Source organism: Rhinolophus sinicus, linkage group LG09, assembly GCF_036562045.2.
Source record: "Rhinolophus sinicus isolate RSC01 linkage group LG09, ASM3656204v1, whole genome shotgun sequence".
Lineage (NCBI taxonomy): Eukaryota > Metazoa > Chordata > Mammalia > Chiroptera > Rhinolophidae > Rhinolophus > Rhinolophus sinicus.
In genome coordinates, this window is record NC_133758.1 from 93,548,151 (window position 1) to 93,575,062 (window position 26,912).

The 26,912-nt window shown below is 34.7% G+C and overlaps 1 protein-coding gene across 4 annotated transcripts in view; it reads right to left on the reverse strand.

Moving 5' to 3' along the window:
• The window catches only part of DGKB (diacylglycerol kinase beta), a 642,123-nt gene that overhangs the window by 473,969 nt on the left and 141,242 nt on the right, over nucleotides 1-26,912 (reverse strand). For 2 of the 4 annotated variants that reach the window (XM_019727049.2, XM_074340802.1), the window contains 3 exons: nucleotides 26,154-26,174; nucleotides 15,653-15,806; nucleotides 1,870-2,010 (listed from right to left, as the gene is read on the reverse strand). In XM_019727049.2, coding sequence (XP_019582608.1) covers nucleotides 1,870-2,010; nucleotides 15,653-15,806; nucleotides 26,154-26,174 — 316 coding nt within the window. The remainder of the gene's footprint in view (nucleotides 1-1,869; nucleotides 2,011-15,652; nucleotides 15,807-26,153; nucleotides 26,175-26,912) is intronic. The other 2 variants (XM_074340800.1, XM_074340803.1) reach the window with 1 other exon arrangement.

The window sequence follows — 26,912 nt, forward strand, 5'->3', positions numbered from 1 at the left end:
AAGGGCCAGGCATTGGCATTTAAAAACAGATAAACAAACAAATACAAGTTCCAGGTGACTAAGGGCAGCTTCAGGTCCTTCAAATTAGAGGACAGTTGAGAAGAGAACTAGAGCATATCTGGAACACAGGTATATTTCAGTGTGCTTCTGAAATTGAACTGCATTTACTTTGAAGAGTCCGGGGGAAATCACAGTAATAATACCATGCCATGACAAGTCTGCCTATGAGAAGAGTCCGAAGAAATAGTTAAGGAAAAAAAGGATAATACACATGAATCTGGCATAAGCTTGAAAGAGAGCTGGAAAATTCAAAAAAAGAACAGAGCGAAGGGGGTTGATAACACTGAAGAGAGCAAAGTGGAAGGTCAGGTTTGACTTCATTCATCAAGTGGTTGTGAAGATTTGTGTGTCAACCTTCTACCTGCAATTGTGGATGAAAACTGTTAATACATAGGCTCAAATTGAGAACCTAAAAGCAGGTCTCTTAGGAATTCTACCTTAAAAACAAAATTCTTCCAGTTGGCCTACAAAAAGAATTAGACTGCAACACAAAGACTATGTCGGGGAGGGGTGACAGTGCCTTTATTCAGTCTCAGACCTGGAAAAAAATATTTGCCTTTGTATTTCTAAAATCATCACAAATATGGTCCTGATAACACCTGAGCAAACTTTCTCTCTGGCTGTCACTTCAATAGAAATTCACTGAACATTAATATTTATTTTGGAATGAGAGAGACTTCTGTAGGTTCTTAGGAATACAAATAAATTTTGAAATGCAAATATTCAACATTTAGGAATAATAAATATTTATTTAAAGAATAATGTTAATATAGCCTACTCAAAAGCAGGTGTGACTCAAGCATATTATAGTAATTTTTTTATTAGTAAGATACATATTATCAACAGTTACTATTAAATTTAAATAAACATACTTCCTAATCATAATTCTGAAATGTCACAATGTTCTATATTTGCTTTAGAAATGACAAATTTAGGATTCATTATCTCCACTATCACTTCAGTAGCAAGAATTTTTAATTCATTTTAATAATATCCAATGTAATTAAGTTAACCAGATTACTGAAGACACCACCAGCTCTGTATTTAGCAAGAGCTTTGGAGACAGAATAGATTACTAAACAAATGATCAGGCTTAGAGTAAATGCTTGAAAAAGTATTTTTCTTGCATTGCAATGAGTACAGTCTGCCACCAGAGAGAGCCCAGTCACTATATTTTCTTAAAGAGAGCAACTGATAGCCTTGCAACTAGATAGAAATTTTCTATCTGAAATACTTGCTTGTATTGCAGAAGAAACAAACAGAGCTATTGTTTAATTATTGAAACTATCCAAGACATCTTCTATAAATGAGACTCTCATGGTTAGTACTTGAGAAATGATTTGTTCGGGGCACAGAAAGTGTTAGGGCTGAAGGTTTCAAGAAAGATTTCCAAGGGAGATAGACTCAGGCTGCATGTGGACAGTGAACCCTCTTGCTGCCTAAAGGGAAGACCTCCTCATATACTAGAAATGAATGTTGTTGTTGTTGTTTTTTCTTTCTTTCTTTTTTTTAAACAGTGCAAAGGATACTTTCCAATATCATCTTGTTACCAAACTGAGCAACATTTAAAAAAATAGTCCTTTGACAGAGAAATATGCTCAAGAAATACTTGGTTATACATGAAACTTGACAAAGAACCTGTAAATGATAGATTCTTGATATCCTTTAATTGTCTGGTTCTCAATTGGAGGAATTTTTTTCAAAATTATTAATCAAGGTCACTTTATTTAACAAAAATCTCGACAACCATAGTAGATGTCATTTTAAGTTCCCAACGGTAATAAGTAAACTAAATGAAGAACTACATACATTCGAGTTTATCCTCAGGTCTTCCTCTTTCAAGGAGAGACAGGTAACAGACAATGTCCTTCAGATGGATGACTTCGGGGGAACACGTATTTGAAGGAGAAGTACGGGGAGGGGTGATGGCACCTTTATTCATTCTCAGACCTGGAAAAGAAATGTTGTTTTTACATTCTTCAAAATATCCACAGCTTTCTAACACAAAAATACCAACAAAGAAATAGAGAGTTTAAAGCATAGACCACGTAGAGAGCTACATATTTCTAGGCATAGGATAACGAAACTCTCTGGAACTCCACTGTAGCAGAGTCAGACATATCCTATGACTGCTGTAAACCATGGAGAATTTGGGGGGTTTGGGGGACACTAAGAATGCTCTGGTCACCCACTGGAGGATGTTAAGGTCAGGATGCTATTGTCCAGGGTGAGATGTAGACAGATTTGACTGCATCAGGAACCATTTTCAATTCTAGTTTTTTCTGCTTTAAGCAGTGACAGCTATACAGCTGGTAAGATATATAAAATTGGCCTCATTATCAAGGAGAGGGTGAGGGGATTAGAAAGCACAATTGCTAACCCCAAGATGGCCATAGGGATACGAAAGACACTTTGGGGAATATAATCGATAATGTTGTAAAGATTTTGTAGGGTATCCTATGGACATTTGTCTTATTAGGGAGACCACTTCATGGACTGTGTAGATGTCTGACCACTGTGCTGTACACCTAAAGCTGAAGCTGAATAATATTGAATGCCAACTATATAATTATATACATATACATATATATATATATATATATATATATATATATATATATTTCCACAGGATGTGGAATATAGCATAAGGAATAGAGTCAGTTGGAACTGTAACCACTATATACAATGTCAGAGGGGTAGTAGATTGGGGGCAGGAGGGTATCACTTAGTGAGGGGTATAAATGTCTATTACATTGTTTTGTACACCTGAAACTAATAATAATAAAAAAAGTTAAAGAAGAAATGTAAGTCTGTCACAATATGATTTATATGTTGATAATAAGGAATCATTCATTCATAGAAACATGTATTTGTGTCAAATATTTGCCAGTACCATGAACAAGACATCCTTTTGGCCATCAAAGAATTTGCCCATGAGTAAGAGAGAAAAAGAACATAAACAAAAATCTGGATAAACATGACAGACATTTAATTAGAAAGGTAAGAAAACATGACTGTAGTTTGGTTTGAATACGGGTCATACTTAATTTCTGAAACCCATTCACAGTGGCTAAGACAAGGCTAGAGAACTTTAAGGCCTGTTCCCAACAGCTGATGCTTGCAGATTACCTGGCCAACGATAATCAAACTGAAACTTATTCCCACTAAATAGTTATTTCCATCTTACAGAGATGTCTCTGCAACCAGATTACATGTACCCGATAAGACCTGAACGTAAACCCCAAATATCCTTTGAGGTACATTTGGCAACAAAAGAGGTGTTTGGATGAGATGGCTAATGGGCTGAACTGTGTTCCTAACCAACCAGGAGTTACTAGACTAGAGGGAATAATCCCAACCAAATACAGTTCTACCGGTGTGTACAAGCCTGTAATTCCTTAGTGCACCTCTACTTGATCATATCTTGTCCTCTATTCTACTTCCTTTGATGAATATCTGTCATCTCCTGCAGCCATCTCAAGCTAACCAGCATATAATGTAATGCGTTATGAAAAGTCATAAATTAGTTTTATCATTTACACTGTCACTACTAATACAAGGAACCATTTGTGGCATGGCAAATACATGGCAGGAACCATGCTAGGAGCTTTAAAATGTGTCATCTCACTTAATTCTCACATTAATCCTGTGAAGTAGATTGTGTTATTCCCATTTTATAGATGAGTAAGAGGCTTATAGAGATTAACTTCCCAGAGTTTCATAGCGAGCAAATCCATCCTCTTTATTCCATACTAATAGTTTACAGACTATCGTTGGTTCAAGGCCAATAGTAAGAAGAAAAACAATATACATCTTAATACAGCGTGATCCTTTTGCACCCACTAAGTATCATAACTGCCCTAACATTTTCTTTACTATGTTAACTTATTCTTTTTACTATTCCATTTCATTCTCAAAATTCTGTCAAAGACCCTCTAAATTGAATTCATTACCAAATAATATGTCCTTACCCAGTTTGAAAAACACTACTTCACATCCTTCCTTCATTTTCTTTACCAAAGTCTTATTTATTTCAAAAACATCTCTATGCTTCACGTTAATTCTACTTTTATTTATAGTTATTGAAAAAATATAATAAACTGATTTTCCTTCTTAACAGAAGCATCACTAATATATATCTAATGCAAACTAATATAGTTATTTTTAAAGCCAACAAAAGGCAGAATTTAAAACAACCTTAAGCTTTAAAAAAAAACAAAACTATTTCTAACTCACCAACTAAAACATAGTCTATAAGAATAAGCAGATTCAACTTATGATAAAAGTCATTTTGGGGGTGACCCTTGACATGACCATAGCTTCCAGCCATGGAGAACAGAGCCCTTGAATTATGGTTGGGTAAACCATGACCTAACTCATCCTGCCTGATGAGATAATCTTGTCCTCTCTGCTTCCCTCTTATGGTACTGGAATGATTTAATCAGCTTGTTTTAAATCTTTTACACAAGAACTCAGAACAAAATAAGAAAGAATGAAAAGAATATGCTGTGACATTTATTTGAAAGAACGCCAAACTTATTATACATTTGCACTTATTTGGAATACTTTTGATCATCCGTTTATATTCATAAAAACTAAGGTGCATGGTCTTTCACTAGCAGCTTTCATAATACTGAATATAAACAGTTAGAGAATGTGAGGACCACATGATTTTGTTTGTCTTTCCTGTATGTATTGTATATATTGTATATGTATATATGTATGTATATGTATATATTGAACATGAACATACACATATAATTTATATTTAGCCCCAACCTTTCTGAAAAACCGTATTAGTGTCCTAAAATTCTTTTTGTTTGACAAAATGAATAAATACTTCCCTTCCCATTTGCTGTTCATGACATGTTGTAAACTAAAAGCTGTATTATGTGTTTAATTGTGTCATAATTTTGCATTCAAAAGGATTTAAAGTTTACAAAAAAAAAATAAATCATGGGCATACATGACAACACACATTGAGGAACTATTTAACTCTTCGCCAACTCCAATTACAGCCAAATTTGAGGTAAAACATACACTTTTTTTTTTGCAATGAATTATAGAGTGCATTAAAGAAAAAGAAGCAATGTCAAAGACCTTTTTCACAATTACTTTATAACAAAAAAATTTGTAGAGCTGGACTTTCCTAAATCTTGAGGTGTTGAATTGATGAAAAAGCTCACAGGTTTGTTCCTACTCCTCTCCCTCCTAGAGATCAGCCCACTTTCTCTTTTGTGGTGAAAATGCTTCTTTATATTTTCATTTTGTTCTTTGAAAGCAGACCCTGAGCCTCAATCTGTCTAGAGATGGATATTCTACTCTACCATTTATAATTCATTTTCCTTTCCCTAACCCTGGCTAAAGGTCTTTCATGCTACTTATCTCCCTCTATGACAGTCCATTGCCCTAAAGTCAAGTCCTTTTCCTTTCAGACAGATTATGCTAGTGGTTAACTGGAACACCCAGAAAACAATACAAATGGAAAACAAGAAGTTGCAAGCCTGGTTTCTTGACTATAGCTCCTCAGTGAGATGGTAAATCGGATCCTCCATTCCTCTTTAGCTCCAATAACCTCTGGGGAAGAGGCTCAAAATTCCACTTCCCGTTAACAAAGTCTATTTTAACCCATCCAAACTTGGTGAAACTCTCTTGAGAACTAGAGATGAACACGAAGCCAGGCAAAACAGAAGGTGTGTCTTTGGATTCAAGGGGCCAATATTTAGCTCTGTCGTGTACTTGATTGACACGCATTTTGCAGGTTCTCTGACTTTCCTGAGGTTATCTTCTTTAAATATATCTTCACAAAAGTGAAGTGTCTGCATATACACACCTTTTATGTCCACATACCCATATGTAACTATACATGTATACATATATATGTAACAGTGCACAACAAGATACTAAGTGAAAAATAAGCATTGTAGTTATAGTATATTAACTTCATTAGGAAAATTATCTTGTATTTTGAGAGCAATTTTCTGTTTTTATGATGATTTTGGCATACTACACACACACACACACATATATTAAATATACATACATATATATAAACATTCACATATATAAACATTCTCTTCAAAGTTTTAACTACAAAAATAGTTAGCACTTGTCAAATTGAACATTGCCTACTGTTATCATATTCTCCAAGCACATAATTTTCATTTTACTAAAATCTAGATACTCTATTTCTGGAAAGAATAACCTGAAAAGTTTTGTTCTAATAAGCTACTTTAATTCCAGTTTCAAGGTTCAATTATTAGCAAATAAGCTTGGGGTACATGTCAATTACTGAAAATAAAACTGCCTCTGCCAGTTTTATTTTCAAACACTTGCATTTCAGATACTGAAAACATTAGCATTATCTCCAGTTTCCCTTCATCTATTCAAATGAAATATTCAAAACTAATAACATGAATTGCATGTCTAAACTTCTAAGGCAATAAATCACTGGCAATCTGGCTTTTCAATTTTTGTTAATACTGGTTCAATATGCAGAACTTTATCAGGCTTATGAAGCAATTTGTCACATAGTATAATCCTACTTCTCATATCCATTTTAATGGTTATGATGAGTAGCATAGATAATCAAGAGCAGAAGCAATTGTTTAGTTTTATCATATATTTCATGATTTTTACCCTTCCAACTATGTTTGTCTTAGATAGGATTAGAATTATCTTTTTATGCTTACAAACTGGCAACACAATGAGATAGACTGAGGTGCCAATCAACAAGGAATGTAAAATAGATGGTGATTCCTCATAAGTCAGGAGAGGCAGTAGGATTCTGTCACTGACAAGAAACCAAGGTCAGCCAAGTCCCTCTAAGAACATACTCTGAGTTTCATGTTTGAACTTTGGCAAAAACTCAAACAAACAATTACAAGGAACAGGGTTTGAAGTACAGGTCTTTGGGGGTAATGTTCTAAGGCCACTTCTGTGAGGAAGGAATAACAACACTGTGGCTGTGTGTCAACAACACTTAAACACAATGGTCTTATTTTTCTCTATAAGTTTATTTTACAGACAAGAGGGTGAAAAATCAGAGAGCAAAGTAAACTGCTGATGGTCACATAATAATCTGAGGAATCAATGGCTAAAGACAGGTCATCTAATTTCAAGCTGTAGGCTCTTTTCAAAAGCAGTTAAAACAAGATCTGTCCATATCAGTCCTATCCAATACAGTATTTTGCACTGATAGAAATGTTATACATATATATGCTCTGTCAGTATAGTAGTATAAACCACATGTCTGTTGAGGACATGAAATGAGGCTGATGTGAATGAGGAATTCTTGTCTTATTTGTCAACTAATTTAAATAAAATAGCTGCACTGGACGAGTGGCTGCCATGTTGGACAATGCAAGCTACGTAATGTCTTCAGGTAAAGAATTGAAAAGTTGGTTGAATTACTCTCAGTTCTTTAAATGTACCTAAGTATGTGGGGGAGGAAACACATTAGGTCATGATACCAAAATTTCTATTTTTGTCACATTATAAAGAAATCCCAATAATGCTCCTTAAATTTTACTGTACTCTTTCAGAGTATATGACATCTTAGGAAAACAAATAACAAAACAAAACAAAACAAAAAAACCCTACATTAAATTTGACCATTATCCTATGTCTGCAAACTAAAACTCTGGAAAACAACCTGTTTAATGAATAATGGTAATAGCTGGTATGCATTGAAAATTTATAATGCACCTAATACATTATGCTTTTGAGCCCTACAATACCAAGTAAGATAGATGCACTTATTTCCATTTACATTTGGCCAAACAGAGACAAAGACAAGTAATGCAGCCACAATTCAAAAGAAAGTCTGAATTGGGATTTCATGCTTTGAGGATAATTCCATGGGGTAAGAGAGAAGAAAATAAATCAGAGGAAATCTGTCTCCTGCCTTTCAATAAATGACCTTTTGTTTTAGGAGTCTAGTTTCCAAGACTCGTAAGAGTGCATACATTGATTATTTCATAAACCTTTGGAAGGAAATTACAAATCCTAGCCATGTCTGCAAGCTCCAAATGTTCATCTTACATTCAGTCCATTTATTGACCATCCATTATAATACATGTTTGTGAGAAGTGTGTGTACATGTGTGCCTGCATGTGTAAATATACACCTACATGCATACATATTTACCAAAATTTTACCAGCATTTTCTTACACAGATATGGATTACGAGTGATTTTCTTTTTGCTTATCTGTTTTTTTCTAATGAGTATGAAACTAGCATGCCCTTTATAAACATAAAGCCAAATAAATATTAAGGACCTTTAATTGTTAGTCATGTAAAATCAGGTTCTAGGCATTAGGGAAAAAGAATTGAACAAAGCAGGGTGAAAAGTCCCATTTTTACAAGGCTTTCATTCTAGTGGATCAAAGCAAATGCTCAATACCACTGAATGTTTTCTGGCTATTACTAGGCATTTTTAGATCGTATCACATATTAAATAATGTTATGATTGCATTAGAACTCTGCAAGGTACTGAATGCCATATTTGTCTTTATTAGCATCTCAAAAATGGTAAAAAATATTTGTGAACATGACAGTGCAATAATCTTAAGATAACACTATCATGTAATATGTAATTATTAAGATGTAACTGAAACTACAAAAATCCCTTTATTTTGGGTGAATACACCTAATAGTAAAGATGGAAAATTTGAACACCAAAATTTGATTTAGAATATTCAGAAAGAATAAGAAACCTATATAATTAAGTCCAATGTATTCAAACCCATTTAATAATGAAAGGGTAGAGATAATAGGGAAATTTTTCCTTAACTGACAGTAATTTTATCATGAATGGGTACTTAAAGTTATGGGGTTTTCTCTGGTTTCAGTGAAGGGTTTTCACAATAGAAGATTTATTGGAGTAAAATAATGTGTGGATTACTACTACTACTACTAATAGTTAGAAGTGTGGATTTGGTACTATGGAGGCATAAGAAATGTAATGGTTGATATAAATAAATGCTAATTTGCCAGTGGATGGAAACTATTTTATCTTTATTCCAAGAGCATTTGTATGTAGATATGTAAGCTGCACAGACTGTATAGAATCATTATTATACAGTAAACGTGAATCAACATTAATAAATGTACAAATATATTTTAAATGCCTACTATGTGCCAAGAATCTCCCTATTTCACTTAAGCCTTTACTCTGTTTAGTTTGTGTTTCTCAGGAAATTGTCTGCCCGTTTTAGCATTCTGGAAACTGAAGTAGCTTATTAGACACAAAAGACCTATAAAGCTACCTACAGAAAAGAGTGTATACACACACACACACACACACACACACACACACACACACACTTTTAATATCCTCAAGATAGTCCTGATAAGAGTCCTGTATAGTTTCTTCTCAGCACAATTAATGAAGTGTGTCTTTTGGCAAGAACATTCAGTAAAGTCACTTGGCAAAAGAATGTTTTCCCAAAGGTTCAAGTACTTCATTTTCATTGTGCAGCTTTCTGTTCTTAATTTGATTAACTTCCTTATGGACAAAAAGGGATTGTTTCTCCTTTTCTACCTAAAAAATGTACTTGTGTTGTGATTCTCTGATTACATAGAAAGCATGAGAAAAGTTGTATTCCACTAATAACATTATAGCTTAACAGCACAAATCAATTAACCATCGAAACATGGGATAGGCAGTGAGAAGGGGCCAAAGAAAAAGGAACTTAACTTTTTCAGAGACAGTTGTTATTTTTTTCAATCCTAAATATCTTCTGGATTCTTTTATACACCTTCAGCCTCAATCCCCTTCATGATAGCCTCCACACCACTGGCAATGTGATTATTCTCTGGCTTAAAACCTTATAATGGCTTTCCAATTTCTTCTGGATAAAATTCAAAACTTAGCATGACAGACAAAACTCTTTACCATATGGCCTTGGCTACCTCTCTTCCATCTTTTCCAGCCATTCGCCTCTAGTAATTTGATCTACTTCAGCCCCACTGAGCCAAGGCATAGACTAAGATCTCTCAGTGATCCCAGTAATTCTACCTCCCTCCAACCTCCTAAGGCCATCAAGACTCTGATCCTGCCAGGACTACTCCTGCAAACCCACCTCCAGGCTGCGTCCAACACTTCTAAAGTCCAATACATCTGTTCTGGGACCATCGAATATGATTTTCATATGACCCTTATCTCAGTTTCACTCAGTCATGAGAAGCCCAGGATTCCCAGTCATCCTGAGCTTCAACCTGTGCTGTCTGTATGATTCATTTTCCCCAGTAGCACGAATATCATCTGGCATGCTATACGTTCTTACTTACTTATTAGTCTTTCTCTCCCCACAGATTGTAAATATCTATGGGGTGGGGAGAGTTCCATTTTGCTCACTGATGTATCCCTAGCACTTTGCATAGGACGTGGTACATTGTAAGTATAAATACATATTTTTGAATGAGTAACTACTGAATGTCTTACATTTAGTGTATTGTCCTTTGATGGGACATGTTGTTTATAGGTGAAAAGAAATGTACATGTTACTTTCTCTTCTTGGAACCCCCTTTCTATTCTGTCCCAAACTGTATCTGCCCTTACCTCTACTTAACCTGGATAATTTCAATTTATGGTTAAAATCTCAGTCACGTGATCCTGATAAGTAGATCATTGCATTTATTTTATTGTAATATACTTGATCACCTAATTGTCTGTCTTTTGCTTGGCTCTAAAGGATCCTCAGCTCTCCTACAGAATGCCTGGCATATAACATGTATTAAAAAATGGATGGTTGGATGCATGAAGTAATGAATTAATGAAATGGATAATTAAATGGGAAAACAGGTCAATTTGCTGCATGATCTGAGTTAAAGCGTGCTAGGAAAATCTTTTCTCTTTTTGCCTTATAAAGCAACTAATAAAAAAGAATAAAACTTTCTTACACCTACCCATGATTAACAAAGTACATTTACTACTATTATGGAGTCAATGTTTTGGACATCGTGAAGCCTGATAGGAATATACAGTATGAGTGTCTGTACCAGTTAATAAATCATATTATATTCTCTTTTAATTACTATATTCTTAGGTATAGTAGGTTATTAATAACTACTATCAATTGTTATCCTACACAAAAACAAAGATAATTTACCTAAAGGTAGCTCATTCCAGGAGTTTGTGCTGAGTTGGCATATGGGGGAGTTGGGACTGGGTGCGGGGGGGGCAAGAATGAACCAGAGGTACATGGTGTGACTTTCACAAGGGTTCCACGGTTGCTTCCCAGTTGCACACTCATCTTATCGATCATTGCATTCCTAGCACGGATCATAGCATGTGCTATTGAATTAGAGTGAAGCATTACCTGAGGCTTGAAGAAGTCAGATTTTGCGATGAGATAAGGGCAGAGGAAACATCGTGTAGGAAAGCACAGAATTCTAAGTAACCAGAGCATTTTAAAGTCACAGACAAGAGTTGGATATGAAAAGGGTCTGGAGTACATGGAGCAATGAGACATAGAGAATTTTGAACTACAGGCATGGCTGCATGGCACTGCGCTTAATGCTGTGGAACTCAGCTTTTATCATTTTAATAGCATTTTCCAGGCCCTGTGGTCTCATTAAGGGTATTTCAGAAGGAGTGTCTGAAATAGAGGGGGAAAGGAAGAGTGACTAGGACTCTCTGTGCTCATGTCCCCTGCACCCCCTTCACCAAAAAAAAACTCTGCTTTAATTGACTTTAAATATCAAGGATTTAAGTTCTCCTGGAAAATAAAAGTTTAAAAAAACACTCCATGAGGTGATAGTGAAGACCTAAACCTTGGAAACCCAGGAGAAAATAGTAAAACTTCTGTGTTAGAAAGAACATTTTGGAGATGAGAAGTCAGGGCCTATTGGGAGCCATGTTAATTGATGGACTATCATACAAGCAATAATGGATCAAAATGCCCCAGGGAGAATGAGAAGAAGAAATTGTCATGAGTAACATAAAGCATTTTGTAATTAACTAAACATGATCCAGTGGAGGGTAGGAAGGGTCCAAGATTTTAGAATTGGAAAATTGATAGATATGTGGATTCCATTTACCAAGAGAGAAGATAGGAATAGAAGCAGGTTTGGGAAGAATATAATTATTTGATTTTCAGACACATCTAGTTTGACTCCTTATGGGACATCCAGATGAAGATCTCCATTTGGAGTACAGCTAATACATATTCTCCGTGAGGTGAAGAAAAAGTTCTGGGTTGTGTAGGAAATAATAGGAGCATGTTTGTATTATGTAAAAAAAAAAAAAAATGTCACGTAATTGTTGAGAATGAGGGGGAAGATTTGAGAAAACTGAAAAAGGTTTGAAGAGTTTAACCAAATTGATCTAGCAGAAAATATCAAGAATAAACACATTTTACAATAGACTTTTTTTTTTTTTTTTTTTTTAAACTGAAGAGGTGTTAAGGCCAGGATAATACTGGGTGTTAGGAACTTGCAGTGGCAGCAATCTGCATTTTTACGAAATTTCTCTCTGGTCATGCTCAGTGTTCAAGCTGTAGGAACTGAGCTATGAGATCATAAGTGATTCATAGTTAAGGGTTTACGAGCCACTTGCAGAAAAACAAAGGTTTTCAATGCTTGAACAATACTGTAAACAGAGCAGTTCAAGTGACAGATTTTAGGGATGAAGGTAAAATAACAAGTGGATCACCGGACTCGCCAAGAGGTCAGGGATAAAGGGAATGGTGTTTGCAACGAAGCACAAGAGGTTATGAGAAAGCTGGAAAGACCGTGCCTTAGGGATACCTTCAAAAACTAAAAGTCCAACATGGGAACACTAGAAGTAATCATCTTACACATAAATAGGTGATAAGAACCACTTACATCGCAATAAAATGTTCCAAAAATGAAATCATCCACTATACAAAATGCCAGATGGATCATTAGGTATTACAAATTCAACAAAACACAGCTACCCACACAACATTCATACCCGTTCATAATTATTTTAAACATTTTTAGTCTATAAAAACTATTTTTTTTACTGCACTTATGTTTTAAAATATGGAAGGCAAGCTTTGAAAAGGAATCACAGTTTATTATTGCTGCATAAGGGTTACACAGCCCAGCCGTTGTCGCAATCACTTTCAAGCAGGTCTGTGACTGTCCCAAAATGAAGTACAAGCTATAATTCCCTTTTTTTTTTTTTCATTTTGAAACCTCATTTGATTTCTATTCCTTTTAAATTTGGCATCTGCTATGTAGTACTTGCTATAAGCTATTTGATAAAAAGGGTGTGAGATTCAAATTTCTGGCAACACTACCTAAGTAATTTATGTTCTCTATCCTGTCTGACACAATTACTCAGACAACATATCAAAGAATGTTCCCCCTTCTCCTTTCTCAAAACCCAAGACCGTAACGCTTCACGTAATATTAAATAAGGAACAACATTTTTATTTTATTCAGTCTAAGGTATGTGCAATCCACTGAAAGCATGACATGGAAAAGGGGGACGTTTTCATTTCTAGATCAAAGTAAGCACTTGTCCCATTTTAAAATGACCAGCCCAGGACACTGGTGAGCTCTGCCATGATACTCTAAGGACAGACCTCATTGGAACTCAAATGGAACTCATTCAGAGAAAACCAGCAAGTGTGGGGACTCCTCTCAATTCTTGACATTATTTTAATGTCAAGGGGGATTATTTTAGGAACTAAAAATATTGTACAGGTAGTTAAAGGTTAGGATAAATGTATTAATTGTTATATAATTAGAAGGGATCAAAATATATCACGTGAAGATCTACACTTGATTTTCTAAAGCATGGACCAACATGTGATTGTTCTAGGAAACATGTTATTTCGTTAACAGAAGGTGAAGAAGCACAGCATGAGGGTTAAGAGTGTGGACACTTCATCCGATTGCCCAGGTTTTCTTTGTGGCTGAACCACCTCTGTCTTAATGATAGGTTTTTAAATTTTTAGTAATCCATGTGCCAGTTATTAAACTTCTCCTCATCTCTTTACCCACACTTCAATAAATCTACTTTGTGATGCTAAGGCTGGAAGTCTCTGGCTCAGCTCGGATTCCCCAGGCCCTTCTCAGCAGATTGTAAGACCAAAACACTTTGAATGACGATTCTGAGATAGCATTTGCTTTTTTTGCCCTCATTCTCTTATGAGTATACGGTGGTGTTTCCAAGAGGCTATATGATACATGATATGGAAACACAGATGCAGGTGTGGTTGGTTATTCAGCTGTCTTCTATGAAGTCAGACATTACACTGTAACAAAGTAAAACTATGCCACTCTTCTCAGTATATTTTTAAATAGTCACTTTCATAAAGACATGTTATTTTTGTTAACATTCAATGGGTTGCTCATTGCTATTCTTCGAATATCTCACTTTTAATATGGTAAATAGCAATAGATATCAGCCACATAAACAAAAGCTCTTTGAGGCCCTCAATAATGTTTAAGGTATCAAAAGACTGTTGAGATCAAGGAATTAGAGAAATGTTTCTCTAGACTACGTTTCTCCATTGCCAGCTAGAAACCTGTGAGATTCACAGGGGATACTACAGAGACATTAGAAGGAAGGGAAGACAAGGGGATGGGTCCTGCTAGTCTACCTGCACTTCCTAGTAGATCTTTCCAGCATTTCACCCTCACAACACAGAGTTCCAATAGCAATAAACTCTAATTTCCAGCTTACTTCCACACCAAGAAAGGTATAGCAAGTTCCCATTACAGGGTCCTGCACAGACCATGGTGATACTTCTGAGAGGTCTGACATCAGGGCTATAGGTCCCTCCTTGAGCTCCTGAGTTACCAAAGCCAGCCAGGAAGTATCCTCTTCACAGAAGATCTGCCGGACAACCCCTCCCCTCAGAACTCTGCATCTCAGCTCAGAGTTCCTTCCTTCAGGCTTCTGGGTTTTGATTACTCCACCCTAGGGGGCAGCATGTGCTTCTGCCTCTGCATGACCTCAGTGTCCACCTTTGCTTTTTTTCCAACTCTCCAACACTGTTGAACCGATTTCCTATTTCACATTCTCTAGATTTACACCGTGAGGTTTGTTTGTTTCTGACTGGATGGTGATTGATACAATTAGCAACAGGTTTTAACGTATTAGACATCTCTAAAAAGCTACACATAATGAAAGAACTAATCATCTTGATGTGACAAAAATTTAATTAAGTATCTAAGAGAAAAATCAAAACTCTTTTCTGAACTTACAAATACAAAAATGTGAAAGTATGTTAGTAATTTCCACAACTGATATTAAATATTATGCTTTCTAGACATAACTGCTTTGTGACTACATTTATATATATATATATATATATATATATATATATATATATATATATATATACATACATTTGATTCAAGTATCTCATAGACTTCTCAGGCGATGAATGACAACTGATGAAGAGAAGGCATATTTTCTCTAATGTTTAGCATTTATTATTTTGGAGACATTTTAAATACTTTGCACAACCTTAGTATGAAACTATAAATCCTGCGACAAAGGTGAATTTTAAGCAAATTATCTCTTCTCTTATAGAGAACTTATACTGATTTTCACTTTGAGGTTTCTACTGTATATAAATTTTTAAAGTAAATAATTAAACTTACCACCTGAAAGGAGAGCAGGCTTGCTTTTTACCATTGGACTAGAATGAGGAAACTTGTTGCTAAATGACATGAAAAGATGTGCTGTGAAATCATCGGGAAGCTCGGCTTCCAGGAATGTCTTCATAAATAGCTTGAAACCTTCAAAATCTATTGTCTGAAAAAAAAATTATGTATTTTAAAACTCAGCTAATGTTAAGATTTTATGCTATATTTTAAATTACTAGCAATACAAATGACCTCATTTTTATACCCAAGTCTACAAAAGGTAAGTAACTATTTGAGAAACAGACTGGGCAGTCCTAGGCTAACATTGGTGACCAGATGCACGTCTTACCTGTGGTGGTGTAGCAGGAAAAGCAGGAGCATTCCATCAGACATTTCTATTTCCACGATATTTGTATGATTTTTAAAAACTTACTCTTTGAAACTTAGTTTCCTCCTCTATTAATGGAGAATAATGTTCTCAATCCCACAGAGTTGTGTAATGACTAAATCAGGCACTTAAAGTGAACATGCCAATGCAGAGTCATAAATACTCCAATGAAAAGAAATTTCTCTTACCTTCTTTCCCTGTCTTTAATGGCAAGTATTGTTTTCAACAGTTGGGGAAAAAATGGATAACACTAAAGTTCCACCCTAACACCAAGATCAACAGATATAAAATTCCAAAGTAAATTCTAAAACTTCCTATGCAGACTTTCGAAGAAACCTATTTCAACCTCACTAGACAGGACTATAAAAGAGTAGACATTTCTTTGGAGAGAACCACTGCTGCATGGAGGGTCTCCCTGTTCACTTGGGGAAACGGTAATGGAAGCCACCTCAATTCTCATGTTAATAAGAGGATTTCACAGGAGCTACCCAGAGAGCTTGCTTTCTCCAAGGAGAGTGACAGTGGGCCAGGAGCTGACTCTCGCCTATGAAACGGAGGGCAAAGACAAGTAAGTGGTACTGTATTAGGCTTGGCCAACACTATCCATGACTGTAGGGACAATGGAGCAGAACTAGATGTAGACTCCATGGAAAAGACCAGTGAAGTTGTGCTGGGTCCCATCCAGTAGCCCCTTTGAAGCAACAAGGAGACCCACAAAGAAGCAGCTGGAATAAAGCCACATCTACCCAGATCAAGAGAGTGCAAGGACAATAGGTCACGTAGGAAGCCCTTAAAGAATATTTTTGTTTTACTTTTCCTTATCCAGTTTAAGGTAAATGAGATGAAACTAAAAATAGGGCGACAATAAAATTTGGCAGACTGACGCTCTTAATTTTGCTCAAACTCCTGGCAGATGAGAATAAAAGCAATTCTTTTAGACAGAATATGTCTCTTTTTCCTATATAATAATATTGGGGTGAAGTGGTAGATAATGACCAATTACATCATTGTATTATTTTGAATAAACCAGAAATGGAATATGATATACAGGGATATCATTGAAGAAAGTAAGTTTTATTGATCAGATCACATGCCAATTAAGTATCCATGCTATGTATGCTTTTGTATCTAATATAATCTCAAGCCAATAAGAAAACAAAGCCAAAAACTGCACTTTATTTATTAATAGTTCCAAGACTCTGCCTACACCTTAATGTGGCATTTTTAGTTTAGTTCAGTTTAGTCTGCTTTGCTTATTCATTCTCAGAAGGGCACTTCAGGCATTTACATTTGTGACAATAAAAAAGACTTCATTTTCTTCTATATTTAATAAATCACCTCTATAACAGATCATTGTAAATCCAACTAATAGGTGGAACCACAAAACTAAAAACTTTAAATAATGTAAAAATATAAGAACAGCCTCAAATAACATAAGTACTTTCAAAAAGCAATTTGGCCCAATGAAGGAAGCCAAGATTTTAAAATATGTAGATGAGGCCAACAGCCTGAGCACTATACACAGAAACAGTTTCTTGAGCAGGGGCTCCTATTCTTACTAATATGGTTCCTTTGAGGTGGCCTATTGAAAGAGCACTCCACTTTCAGTTGTATGAGTGACCGACTCTGAGAGCTAGCCCTCCACATTCACAACCCATGGGAAACCAGGAGTTAATTGCATTGCACTATTGTAGGAAATCTGCGTAAGGAACATATCCATAGGCATTGTGGTTAGAAGCAAGATTGTTTACATTGGCTCTTCTCCTGCACCCTAAGTTGTTTGTAGTCAGCACTGTGTTGGTAACTACAGATGTAAAGAGCAGAGTTTTGAAGTCATACTACTACCTGGATCAACTCTGGGCTCCAGCACCTTCAAGCTGTATGATGGTGAGCAACGCATGGCACCCCTCTTAATAAGGAATACCCCTTAGTTCTTGTTTTCAGTTATCAGGAAAATTCTGAACTTTCTCAAGTGTTGCAGCTCTCCCTTGATCAGCAAGCAAATAACAGCTTAGTTTTATTCTCGGGCAGCTCTAGGCCTTAATTTTCTCCATATAAAAATCAACCATTTAGGCTTGTTTCCTAAATGTAATAACAAATTGATATAAATCAATATAAAAGATACTTAATGTATGCTTGGGCACATAGTACTAAAATAAAATTAAATAAATAAAAGGAAGCAATTGTTTATAGTGAGATAGATTTCTTTCTATGATCTTAATTTGCCTTTTATTTTTTTATTGTTCCAGAAAATTGGAAAATTTGCTGCATTTTCACAAATTAAACCTGAAGTTTTTGTATCTTAGATATTTTGCTGTAATTGTTCTGTATCAGGTAATATTGGCAAATTACTGCTCTCAGAAAGCAAGCATTTAAAAACAGATTATCTACTTTAAAAAATAAAAGCCTATTACAGACAAAAGAATGGAATAAAAACGCCCTCATTCTAAGATGATTTCTCTTAGATGATGTCATCCCATTTATTACTGAAGTTTTATTGATGATGTAAATTTCTTTCTTCAAAATCTTTACAGGGTTAATGGGAACAAATTTCCTTTCTCTTACATTTCCTGTCATTACACACAACTTACAATGTTGCAAAACCCAACTTCCTTAAAGCCAAAAATATTAGCTGCTTCAGTGTGTCCAAAGCATTGGAGAATTATTCTACAATGCCTTGCCTGGTTAATCCATCTCCTCCTTTTCTTATTAGTAAAAGATTTTCAAATCTCTTGTAAAATTGTATGCTGTCCAAAATATCAAACATTTCTGTAAGGACAGATAAGGTCCTCAATCTACACAGTTTCCTAATCTCATGATTTAGCAGACAATTTCTAAATTTAGGTATTGTATTTTTTACTGTCATGTAGCAGCATTAGAATTACTTTTTGAAGATCGTGACTTTTAAATAGAATGAGATCATTTATATGCATATCAGTGGAAACACTAATGAAAAAAATTGGGTCACACTTAATTGAACTGGATGTAAGCTCAGAGACACCCACACCAAACAATGTTTAAATTTTTGAAAACTTCTTTTTATTTATCTTTCTTTTTTCCCCCCATAAGGAACATCCACTGTCTATTTAGGGAGATACACAGAATCTGTAAAGAATATAGGCTGATGAAGCTGCTCAGATGTTACTGCCAAATTGGCACCAATTCAAAACACATTTCTATATGCCTTTCATTATGATATCTGACCATCTGGACCCTTTGTTTTTAAATCCCTGTTAATACTAAAGAAATAACACCAGTACTCATCCAAGTAGATTCAAAGTGAATGAAAATAAATGTCGTCATTCTATCACTAATTTATTTTGGCAGTTTCAGGATGAAGATTTTCTCATATTCAGCAAATGTTCACTGTACACCCACTTGGCACTGGGTTTTGCTCCAGGTGTTGGGATAAAGACGTTACTGGAACATGCAAAAAATCTTTCCATCAGGGGCTTATCTTCTAATGAAGGAAATAAGAAAATAAAAAAATAAATCAGTTAAATGTACAATGTCTGAGGGTACTGTGTTGTAGGAAAAAAAATGAAGACAAAGGTGTATATATGTGGGAGGGCAGTTCTTACTGTTTTAAATCTGATGACCAGAAAATGAGAATCTGTTCTCTGAATAAAGATTTACAGGAGGTGAGGGAGAGAGCTTTGCACATATTTGGAGAAAGAACATTCCAGATAAACAAAAGAGGTAGTGCAAATGCCCTGAGGTGTAAAGATGCTCCTGTTTTAGAGGAATTTCTGTTTGAGCCAGTGAGGAGGAGCAGCAGACTGCAGCAGGTGTGAGAGAGGACTGGAGTAGTAAGAGATATGGTCAAAGACATGACCTTTGGTGGTGTGTGGACTGGGGCAGATTGTGAGGAATATCAGACCATCAATACAGAGTTATAGCTTCAAGTTTGAGTGAGAGGAACAGTCATTGGAGGGTTTGCAGCAGAAAATCCCAGGATTCAAAACACTTATTAATCAGTTGTGTGTACAAGTTTGTTAGAAAATGTGAAAACTGAACGTGAACTATGTTGTCAGATAAAAAGGAGTGTTATCATGGTCATATATGGTCCTGTTCATTAATAAATGGTCTTTAAAAGACAGAAATGAATCACTAAACCATTATAGATTATATAACTAACAAAAATCATGAACAAAGAATTGATTTTAACTCATTTATCAAGTTTTGATCGCGTGCCTACTATGTGTACAATACTATGTTAGTTAATGGGCAAAAGAACTCTGATCATATGAGGTAGGCAATAATGTAACTTAGCCAGAGGTTTTCTTTCATCGTTTCAATTTTGCTTTCTAATGTACATCATTAGTAATTATTAAATAAAAAAATAATGTAAAGTCCGGTGAACTAAAGCATATAAACTAATATGAAGCATAGCTACATTTCTGAGATTTCAAATACACCTTTTTGATATTGAAATACCTTCAGAAAAAAAATTATTTTTTTTAAATGTCTCATGTCTTTTGCATAGCTTGTACTGCAATTGATTGTTCATTACTTAACAAACCAGAAAGCTGCTTAAGAGACCCCTAAAATTGCAGTGGAGAAACTTCCTTTATAGAGAAAGAGTGAAATCTGAAATTTTAAAAATTATTCTTGGCAAATAATTTTTTTTTCCACATAAGAGGCACATAATCCATCATTGTAGCTTTACCTAAGACTGACAATTATTAAGACTCAGTAGACAGAAAATTATAAATTTATTTTTGAGTAAAAGATAGTAAATAGCAAGAAAAACAAACAGTGCTACTCTAAGTTATTTCCGTGCATAATTACAAAATGCAAATGATGGATTGGAAGAATTTTAAGCAGAATGTTTTAATCATGATTTTCAGTACATCTTGTAATGAAGAGTCTGCCTCCAACTAAGCTTTATACTTCAGTTGGCATCCATTTTAATCTAGTATGACACTGTTTTGTCTATTTTTCAGCAGTATCACTGGGGCAGATATGAGCTGTTGTTGAAGCACACATGCAAATACTCTAACGTTATTTTGTCCTCAGAAATAAAACCCAACAAAACTTTCTTGAACTATGCATATATATTTTTCATTAATAGTGTCAGCTCTTAATTATCACTTGTGCGTTCAGTTTTAAAGAACATTTCAAAAAGGAGTTCTTTTAATGTAGGTATGTGTGCACACAGATTTTCAAGTCTATCTTCTTCTTCCCAGCTAGACTATAAGATCCAACATGACTTTGCATCACAGAGCATTTAACATAGTGTCTTTTACATTATAGAAACTCATTATATATTCGATGTATGGACACTGGAATAGTAAAAATAGCAAAATTTCATCAGATATCTCTTTTAAAGGCAAACTAGTAAGATAAAAAGATGATTCAGGCAGGGTGATAATAATTTGCAAAATAGATTATTACAGAAAGATTCTCAGCAGGAATATATTTTTTTACTAAGTTAACGTCAAATGAGATTAAAGTATAAGTGTATAGCCATATAGTTAAAACAAAACTAAAAATAATAAAATAACCAAGAATTTGAAAGGATTTCAAATATATACTATCTAACAAATTCTGTTATTTTTAATCATCAAGGCCCAAATCTACCAGTATTGGTGCTGTGAGATATAGAAGACCAGGAAATACTCAGCCAGCACGAGGGACTGAGATTTTCCAACTGGGTCAGGAAATCCACTAATTATTGTCAAGGCTTAAGACTTCCCTGAGTTGAAGCATTTTGTCAGCATTTTATAAAATAGATTAATTTGATACTCTTTGATAGCAAACATCATCTTGACCATTTCTGTTTCTCCCACAGGACCAGACACAATATCGAGTATATATTATATACACAGTAAATGCATTTGGGATGCAACCCAACAGCTTCTTTCTGTTCCAGATGTTTTTCTCACTTTCTGCATATTTCTCTCTCATAGGTGGATGTTTTATGTCAAACTCCTCCTTAAAGCTTCCAATCTCTCCTTATAATCTTTATAGTCAGTGATATGCTCTATCATCCGTAAATGGAAAGATAATAGATATCAGACATTTGATTAATATGTTTGTTGCATATAATGGAAACACTATATAAATGTTACTGTGCTCCAGGAACTGTGCTAAGTATGTTATGTGTATTCTATACTGTAATCCTCACAATTAACCAGTGAAAATTCTATTATCACTCCTATTTTTATGGACAAGGAAACAGACTCAGAAAGTTAAATAAATTGCCCATGGTCTAAAGACACTTAGTTAGTATCAAGGACCTAAATATTTTCAATTTCAAAGTTCACTATGTTATAGTTAATCTAACTGTAATTTTATAGACGTATTTTCCAATAGTCACTGGTTAATCACTAGCAACTATATTCATGAACCTATCGATAATCTTGCCACTTTAGAAAACAATGATATGAAGTATAAAAATGAAAAGCAATGATCACTTCTTAAGGTATATAAATGTCTAATCACTATGTTCTACACCTGAAACTAAGATGTAAACCATAATTGCAAAATTAAAAAAAATAATAATATAAAAATAATTCATAAATAAAAAGTAATGATATAACTATCCACTCAGTTGTCCAATCTTGAAAAATCTGAGTTAACTATAATTCTGTTTATATCCTTTGACATTCCAAGCATAATCTATTACTTTTGACCATATATCTCAAAGGTGTTCTAAATCTGCTCTCAGCTTCCCCACTCCACTGCCATCCCAGTTTTTATCAGCTGACTGTATTGTTTTAATAATTCAGACCTCTGAAGTCTACTGTCCACATTGCCTTTGGAGGTATTTTTCTAAGTGAAAATTTTAACTTGTTGATCTTAAAAAAATATTATGATTTTCTTTATCTATTAAAAATCCTTTAAATACTTAGGCATTCTAATCATTTCTAACCAAATCTCTAGATTTATTTCCCTGGGATCTTTCACTACGCTGCTCAATAAAACCATTCCTGATTGTGAGAACACACAAACAAAAACAATAGATAAACACTAAAAATAAACATTAGGTACAGCAAATACCTAAAGTGTTTGTTCTACTAATCCTTGGAAAAGTGCAAAAAGATCACGTGAAGATCCCAGCATCACATTTTTTCTCTAACCTGATTTTTAACTCTTACATAAATTATGTAATAAATGTTATGAAAGAATGATATACATAGTGTTTAAATTCCACATTTCAAAGTTGTCTGTTATTATTAAACTATGGAGAATTATTAATTTATTTTCCAAATAATTTAAGCTTGTTTTTAACTCATTTGTAGAGAAAACAATTGGAAGCAATTGTTAGTATACAGTATATATCTTAAATAACTTAGTTTAAATTTCTGTATTTTTTTTTTTTTATAGAAGGTTAGGGGAGAAATAGATCAACTGTGACAGATATCACCTAGCTACTTGAAGCAGTCAAATTATTAATTTAAGCTTTCAATTGAGGATAAGATATAGCAGATGGTTCATTCTTAAATTCTAAACATTTTCATAGGTATAAGATAGTGTCTTTTATTTTATAAATGATGAGATATGCAATTTACTAGAAACTTGCAAGAAGCTTTTCAAATTAATTTGTTTAATTATGATAAAATATAATTAATGAATCTCAAATATTTATGTAAATATCTTCTCAAATTGTTGAAATTGATTTCATTCTGTACTACAGTAATTCTCTGAATATCAAGGCATGAAAACTGAAGCCACATATTGAAATGCAAGCTACTATATAATTATTATATAGTCAGTATCAGGTTAATAACAGAACTGTAGTAGGCACTTTATTATTTAATTTGTTGTTGTGTTTTCAAAACTGTGTTCTGGTTGTAGGTTTGATAAGAAAAGGGAGAAGACTCAAATTGTGTTTTTAGTAATAGGGGAGAGAAGCAGAAATACTGGTGAGCATGTTACTTCCATTCCTTGCTAACTGTCTGGCCTGCATTTATGCAGTTGTGGGAGGTGGGGCAAATACCACAGATACATTAACTCCACTATAGGGACAGCATACTGGATTGTGGCCAGGCTGGGCAGGGAAGCAAATCACATGTCATGTCCTCCATTCACATCTCATAGCAGAAGGAAACTGAAGTTGGAAGAGGTATCAGTGTTATACTTCCTCACTTTATACATGAGAAAAGTGAGACTCTGAGAAAATCAAGGTCACGGAATTGGTTAGGGGTGTATCTTAGATGTTCTCACTTCCACTTTTCAAGCATGTTCCAGAACTTTTGTATGAAACCGATTGGTTGCTAAAGCGTGACAACAGCCACTGTCTCCAAACATCAATGGAATACCTATACGTCACAGATAGAGCTCATTATTTTATATAGAATTTAACCCTTTTAACAACTCAGTGAGGCCGGTACTGTCTTCATTTTATAGGTGAATAAACTGAGGCTAGGAGAAATTAAATAACTTGTCCAAGACCTGTTAATATGTGGCAGATGTGGAATTTGAACTCAGTTCAGTTGGACTCCTAAGACCACGTTTTCTCTGTTATTCTTTCCAGATGCTTCCCTTAATGGGAAAGGTTTAAATTTGCTTCTGGAAGGACAATTATAGCTTACAATAAAAGGGTGTTTATATCATTGCTAATAATTATATCAGTGTCAGTATCCTCGTTAAAGGCATTTAACATATTACAGTAGGCCACAGCAGTACAAAATGTAGGTTGTGAACTCCCAGGTTACTTACTAAGGAATTGAAGCAACTTACTTGTCTGGATGTAAAGGGTATGCACATTAACAAAAACTACAGTACATAATACAAAGTGCAAAGATAAGGAAAGCCCAGGGAGCTAAGAAAACACAACTCAGCCTGGGGCTAAGAATCACATCTAGAGACAGGAAATGTAAAAAGAAAATCCTACACTCACAGACTACTAATAGACAAAGAACACAGAGTGCGCAACAAATATGGAAGCCCTCATTCTTTTTTTCCTTTGGCTACACTCAGCTTTCCCTGTTCTATTCTGCAACTGAAATTGCTTCCCTAAGAAATAACTGTATGTGGAATAAAGACTGAGCAATGGGTGTGGGGAGGAAGAAACTCATCCTGCTGACTCCAGGGCTAACCTTGACACCATTTTCAGACAGTCTCTAGTGGGGACTCAGGTTATGCAGAAAGGTATGTTTGTTGACCAAAGTGTTAAACAAATGACCTTTAATAGCTAAGGCTGTTTCATAAAAGCAATCATGTTACGCTGAGGAGTTACCTCCTAACATCAAAAAGTCTATCTAGTCCCTCTTTGGGGGTCTAATAGGTTTCCACGCTCTGAAGGAGGCTAGTAAAAGTCATCACAGTCAATGAGTTGCCATTTCCGTCTGCCTCATACTAGGAGATTGTAATATGGAAGGCCTCTATCTAGGTCAGTCAAGATCATCATGATGCAATCAGTCAGACTGTAACATGTTGGGGATGAAATTACAGTGCCAGCTGTCATTGAAACCACAGGGAACCTTGTGAATAAGAAGCTGCTAGTACACATCCAGTATTGTCCAAGGGGCCAGCATGATGGTTTTAGACAACTCGTGTACTAGTAAGATATACTCCTAGGGTGAAAGAAAATTCCACTTAGAGAACCCCCAAAATGTGTTGTAATTCTTTACATCCAATTGAACGATGGACCTAAAACTTTCTTTGCAAAAGAAACTACCAGGAAAGAGTGGCTGAAGTAACAGGTTACTCTTTTTTTTCCCTCAGAAAGGCAAAATTCAATAGCTTTTTAGTTATATTTCCCTCACAGATTCTAATAGCATTGTAGATCAAGTTTTAAAAGTCCTTATCAATTGCATTTGAATGCAATCTTTAACCTCCCATTGTAAACTAGTAAATAATTTTATTAAATAAATTATTTTATCCGAACCTCACTAAGTTTAGTGAAATTAGAAAATGAAATTCAAGAGTCTATAAAACTAAAGCCCACACTCTGGACACTTTTTGGTTCCATTATTGCATCAGGTCCTCCATCTAAGATGTTGATTTGAACAAATATCAGTCAATTATAACTCTGTAAGTATTATAGGGAATCTTGCATATTACATGTAACTTACTGGTACAGAAGTATATAGCCCAGTGATAAAGATAAGAAATTCATAGCTTATATCAGAATAAAGAAAGAAAAAACAGATTTTAATAGAAAAGAAAATGTCTTACTTGGTTAAGAATGTCTTGTTTCTGTGCATGCAAGGAAAGAAAGAATACATGTATTAATGTAAGACAATTTACGCTCATTATCTCATTATCGCTGATAATTTAACTAAAAAAGGTCAAGTTTACAGATTGATTTTAAAACACACCCTAGATCCATGGGACTCAAAATGTAGTTCCAAACACCGGCATCAGTCAACTGGGAAATGTACAGAAATACAAATTTTTGAGCCTCACCTCAGAAACAGAGAAACAAAGGGGAGAGGTGGGGGAGAAATCTGTGTTTTAAGAAAACCTCCAGGTGATTCTGACACAAGCTAAAATTTGAGAATCACTAACTAAATAAGTCTTTGAATGTAATAAGCAAACAGTTCTAATTAATACATGCTTAATATAATGAATAACACATACAGTATGATTAAAACATTCTAGAGAAGATTATGGAATATAACAGTATATATAAAGACATATTAGATTATAAATACTTAATCCCTACTCCTAATGTTTCATTCTATTAGAACATGCCTAGCCTCTCTTCATGCCTTTAAAGATAAATATATTTCCATACATAAACCACTACTTAAGTTCTTCCCATCACTTTAGATGTAAATGGAACAATTTAGAGTTGAACTTGAAATTCAGGGCAGAAACAAAAATATATATGTATGTACATTCAATGCCAAACTGGTTCTCTCTCATTATCAAATACTACTACACTAATGAATTATTTATATCTGAATGTCCTGACTCTGTTTTACTGTGGAC